General features: G+C 49.5%; 1 protein-coding gene across 1 annotated transcript; it reads right to left on the bottom strand.

The window, feature by feature from the left end:
- Nucleotides 1-1,411: 1,411 nt before the first annotated feature.
- On the bottom strand, nt 1,412-2,997 carry LOC108797532 (zinc finger protein 271-like). The gene has a single exon (XM_018569143.1). The coding sequence runs from the start codon at nt 2,951-2,953 to the stop codon at nt 1,412-1,414; it is 1,542 nt and encodes a 513-aa protein (XP_018424645.1). The 5' UTR covers nt 2,954-2,997.
- Between the last annotated feature and the right edge of the window lie 2,750 nt (nt 2,998-5,747).

Raw genomic sequence — 5,747 nt, 5'->3', positions numbered from 1 at the left:
TCTGACACCAATAATCAAAATAAATCAAGTGTAATATACGAGTGCTATGCACATGCTGAACAATAGTCATCAGGGTGCCTTTATTTTTGAGCAATGTAAGGAAGCCAAAAACAATTGACAGAAGTATTGAAACATTATGGAAAAATATAAGATCACATTAATAGTCATTTACATCAAGAGAGCCCCAGGCAACCCATCGGCTGCCCCCAGGCCCAGGCCACCACTAGGCACAATGGACTTGTAGTCCATTATAGGTACCACTCCTACACAGAGGCGTATCTACCCCCTGCCCAACTCCTGGCAACCAGTGATGTCACTGGTTGCCAGGAGCTGGGCAGGACGCCAGCCAGAGAGTCCCAGGTTGCTAAGAGACAGACGGGGAGATGTGTAAGGGCCACACACATCTCCCCGGGCCGGCTCTCAGCAACCTGGGACGCTCTGACCGACGTTCCCACCCCGCTCTTGGCAACCGCTAATGTCGCTGGTTGCCAGGAGCTGGGTGGGACGCTGGCCAGAGCTTCCCTGGTTGCTAAGGGCCGGTGACCGATCGAAAGTTCAAACTTATCGAGTTCTGGGACCGCCTGACTTCCGGTTTCCTTAGAACTACGAGGTTTAAACTAAAAAGTTCTTCTGCACGAGCGCCATTGCTCTATACACATACACCACAGCAATGAAGTAATAAAATGAACTAGGATCACAGTAATCCAGCACATTTTTAATCTGAGTTGCCCCACCCAAGCGGCGGCCATATTGAGTGGGGCACCTCAGATTAATAACGTGCTGGATTACTGTGATCCTAGTTCATTTTATTACTTCATTGCTGTGGTGTATGTGTATAGAGGAATGTCGCGGATGGCGCTCGTGCAGAAGAACTTTCTTGGGCAAACCTCGTAGTTCTAAGGAAAGTGGAAGTCATGCAGTCCCAGAACTTGATAAATTGGGACTATCGATAGAACACCGGCCGGGGAGATGTGTATGAGAGAAAAAAAGTCAGCTTCAAGTGGCGCCCAGGTCATGTGCCATATGTGCCATGCCCTGGATACACCACTGCTCCTTCAAGAACCAATGAATGCCAATGAAGCAAGAAGGTAAAGCAATGGTTTAAAGTTACAAGTTACAAGCAGATACAAGAGGTGCACCGAAATGGACATTTTTAAAACCCAAAACAAAACCGAAATAAAAAAAATTGTCAGGCCGAAACCAATTTTTTTTTATTTAAATGTTTTCAAATTTTTTAAATATTTTATTTTTATTATATAGTACCCATACTCTGTCCTCAATTATCTACAAACACTCAGTATTTTTATATGGAAAAGTCTACTTGGATTCTGTTCAGCTGTCTCCATCGTTTGCGAAATTTGCCACCTCAGTCCAATAAAGCAAACGCATAAGTGCTGTGAAAGTGATCACGTCAGATCAAAACAACTTCAATGGAGTTGCCTTCGTCAATGTCAGTTGGAATCTCAGTTTCCAAAAACGAGTCCTGCACGTGGCTCTTCTGATGTGACTCTAGGTAATGAATCTGCGTGTAAGTCTGATCGCACTTGTGGCAGCTGAACGCTTTGCCTTTCGCGTGGGCCTCCCGCTGACAGAGAAGGTCATTAGATACGTGGACAGCTTTATGGAGAGTGGTGAAGTCATAGCGTTGTTCCCGCCTGTGAACCTGCTTGTGCCGACGGAGGTGGGACATCTGCTGGAAAGTCTTACTGCAAGTGCGACAGCTGAAAGGCCGGTAGCCCGTGTGCATCAAGTAGTGTTTGTGCAGGTTGGAGATACGGGTGAAAGTCCTGGAGCAAAGGCTGCACTGCAAAACCCGCTTGCTTTCTTCTGCTTCATCTGCCTTACGTTCTTTGTCACAAGGGAGCTCGGCGCCGAAGCATTTGGATTTAAGCTCCTCCACTTCATCTTCAGAATCGGACGAGTGAGCAGAACGAGAAGAAGGCAGAGGGTGGTCTTCTAACCCGAACCCTTCCCTTGCCCGTGGTTCCCTGTGCAGCCCGGCCTTCTGCAAGTTCTTAAAGCTCTTTTCAAAGGCCCGGCCTGGATATGGTATGCTCCCCTTGTGAATGCGTTGGTGCTTTAGTAGGTCGCTAGCGTCTCGGAAACCCTTGAGGCAGATGGAGCATTTGAAAGGTTTTTCACCCGTGTGGACCAAGCGGTGGCGCTGAAGGTGGGTGGCTTGCCGGAAACTTTGATTGCACAGGTTGCAGGTGAAGGGCTTTAGGCCTGTGTGAATGACGGCGTGCTTCCTCAGGTTGGAAGAGTTGTTGAAGGACTTCTTACATTGCGCACACTCGTAAAGCTTCTGACCTGCGGGTCCAAGCTTTAAGTGCGCGGAGCGATGGTCTTCAAGCTCTTGCTTGGTCAAGAACCAATGACTGCAGTAAGAACACTGGTATTCCTCAGCGAGCTCCTCGTTCTCATTGGTGGGCGTGGCTATACGTCTCTTCTCGGGTCTCCGTAGTAACTCTTTATTAGTGTGCTTCTCCTGATGGCGCTTCATATAACAAATACGGGAGAAACTTTTTCGACACACCGAACAGCTGTAAGGTCGCTCTCCCGTGTGAACCCGAAGATGGACCCTCAGCTCGGTGGAATCGCGGAATCCCTTCATGCAGTGGGAGCATTGGAAAGGTCGCTCCCCGGTGTGCACTAAGCGGTGACGGTCGAGCTGAGACTTCTGCCGGAAGCTGCTGCCGCACGCGTCGCACGCGTAAGGCCTCAGGTCCGTGTGGATGTGCTTGTGGCGTCTCAGGTTGGAGGGGTCGGAGAAGCAGCGCCCGCACAAATCACACGGGTACTTTTTTTTCCCCAGCACGACCGTCGGTTGAGCGTTGACGGCGCCTGCTCGCTTCAAAAAGTCTCCCATCGAAAAGGGATCGCTGTCCAGCTTGGCTTGCGCTGCCTTCATACTGTCAAGCATGTCATTGAGGCAGGATGTCAGTCCTTCCATGCTGTCCTGGTTGGCTGCCGAAATAAAAGCATTTGGAAAAATTTACTTGTAGGCAGTTTGAAATAAAAATAAATAAATAAAGTAGGGCTGTGGAAATTAAAGATTCATTTCTCGATTAATCGTTAAACGTTTTGATTGATTAAAATAATTTTGATCGCTAATGAAAACACTCACCTCTCCGCCGGCTTCCGGGAGTCCCGTTGGCGATCGGGTGACGTCACAGACATCGACCTCACCGGACTCCTCCCCCCTCCCCTAAGTGGCTCCTTCAGGTAACGAAGGGAAGGGGGGAGGCGTCCGGTGACGTCGATGTCCGTGGCGGCTAACGAAGGGAAGGGGGAAGGAGTCCGGTGATGTCACTGGACTCCTCCCCCCTCCCCAAGTGGCTCCTTCGGCTAACGAAGGGAAGGGGGGAGGAGTCTGGTGACGTCGATGTCCGTGGCGGCTAACGAAGGGAAGGGGGGAGGAGTCCGGTGACGTCGATGTCCATGGCGGCTAACAAAGGGAAGGGGGAAGGAGACCGGTGACGTCACTGGACTCCTCCCCCCTCCCCAAGTGGCTCCTTCGGCTAACGAAGGGAAGGGGGGAGGAGTCCGGTGACGTCACGGACATCGACGTCACCAGACTCCTCCCCCCTTCCCTTCGTTAGCCGCCACGGACATCGACGTCCCCAGACTCCTCCCCCCTTCCCTTCGTTAGCCGCCACGGACATCGACGTCCCCAGACTCCTCCCCCCTTCCCTTCGTTAGCCGCCACGGACATCGACGTCCCCAGACTCCTCCCCCCTTCCCTTCGTTAGCCGACCGAGCCACTTGGGCCGGTGAGTTTGCTCGAGAAACTTTCTGCACGAGCTCCAGCCGCGGCATCGGCCCATACACATACAGCATAGCAATGACCTATACACATACAGCACAGCAATGACCTATACACATACAGCGCAGTAATGACCTATACACATACAGCGCAGCAATGACCTATACACATACAGCACAGCAATGACCTATACACATACAGCACAGCAATGAAGTAATAAAATGAACTAGGATCACACTCATCCAGCACGTTATTATTCTGAGTTGCCCCACTCAAGCGGCGGCCATATTGGGTGGGGCACGTGAGATGAATAACGTGCTGGATTACTGTGATCCTAGTTCATTGTATTACTTCATTGCTGTGCGGTATGTGTATAGGCCAATGTAGTTGGATCTGTATGTGCGTTATAATTAATCGAAATTAATCGATTTAAAAAATTTTCGATTAATCGAACACGAAAATGTTGATCATTACCAGCCCTAATAAATATTAGTAACATCGCAGTAGGGCTGCAGCTAACGATTATTTTCAAAATCGATTAGTTAGCCGATTGTTAAGTTCGATTAATCGGATAAAAAAAAAAAGGCTCCAGTGATGGACTACTAGTTTGTTTTGAGATTGTAGTCCATCAAGGGAGCAAGCCTGGTGCGGTGGAAGCAAAAAAAAAGTGCGGTGTGCAATATAGTACATTATACAGCGGCGCAGTGCAGAATACCAGCAGCTATAGAGGTATACAACAAATCCCAGCAATAGTAATTACTATAATGTACTATTGCTGGGATTTGTAGTCCTCTGTAGCTGCTGGTATTCTGCATTGTGCTGTATATAATGTATTATTGCTGGAATCTGATGTATTCCTGTATAGCTGGTGTTATTGGAGAGGATTGGTATGATGGTGGAATGGGGTGCAGAGGACGGGTATGATGGTGGGATGGGGTGGAGAGGACGGGTATGATGGTGGAATGGGGTGCAGAGGATGGGTATGATGGTGGGATAGGGTGCAGAGGACACGGAAGGTACATGACACCTTCTCAGATGGGAAGCAGGGACGGCTTTAAGCACAGAATAATTAAGCAAAGGACCCCCCACCCCACCCCCCCGAGACTGCTGCTGGGTGCCGCCATGTTGGATGTGATGTCAGCAGCCCCGGAGCTGTCACTTAAGCGACACTCTACAGCAGGGGTGGCCAAACTCCGGCCCTCCAGCTGCGGTGGAACTACAAATCCCATGAGGCATTGCAAGATTCTCACAGCCACGGGCATGACTCCCAGAGAGAGAGAGATGCATCATGGGATTTGTAGTTTCACCACAGCTGTGGGGCCGGAGTTTGGCTACCGCTGCTCTACAGCATGGGTAGTCATCCTTGGCACGCCAACCGTTGCGTAACTACAAGTCCCATGAGGTATTGCAAGACTCTTGATAGCCACAGGCATGACTCCCAGAGGCAGAAGCATGATGGGATTTGTTGCTTCACCATAGCTGGAGTGCCAAGGTTGACTACCCCTGCTCTTCCCCCCCCCCCCCAGCAGCTACATCATAGGTTTTGTAGGAAGGGAAGAAAGAGCTAGGCCAGCACAGACAGTAACTAGACACTCCCAGAATAGGAAAGGGCTATGAGTTGGCTGTGCTAAGGAATTGACTGGCCCCGAAGTTGTCAGATTTTCTAGCAAGTCCAAAGGCGCATTGCAAGTGCTTTTCCTTTAAATGCATTTTTTTTAAAAGTTGGTGACAGGGTCTCTTTAATGATTGGTCACCCATTGGGGCTTTTCTTTTCTAGTAGAATGTATAAATCATCATTGCAATCATCTGTATGATGTATAAACAGTTTATTACAAGACACTGTGGCAGGTAAACAGTTCGTGTATTTCCACGTCAGAGCTACAGGAGGGACTGTGGAGGAGGATTTAGGGACAGTTCCCAATCAGGGACAATGGGGGGCCTATGTATGATCAGCTTATTGTTCTGTGAGTGAATGGCAGGT

Source organism: Nanorana parkeri, unplaced genomic scaffold (assembly GCF_000935625.1).
Source record: "Nanorana parkeri isolate BGI_ZX_2015 unplaced genomic scaffold, ASM93562v1 scaffold1291, whole genome shotgun sequence".
In the NCBI taxonomy this organism is placed as follows: domain Eukaryota; kingdom Metazoa; phylum Chordata; class Amphibia; order Anura; family Dicroglossidae; genus Nanorana; species Nanorana parkeri.
This window is presented reverse-complemented; position numbering and strand designations above follow the sequence as displayed.

Bases quoted from the DNA above. Each gene is read 5' to 3' on its own strand.
- LOC108797532 (XM_018569143.1), bottom strand. From the start codon at position 2,953: ATGGAAGGACTGACATCCTGCCTCAATGACATGCTTGACAGTATGAAG.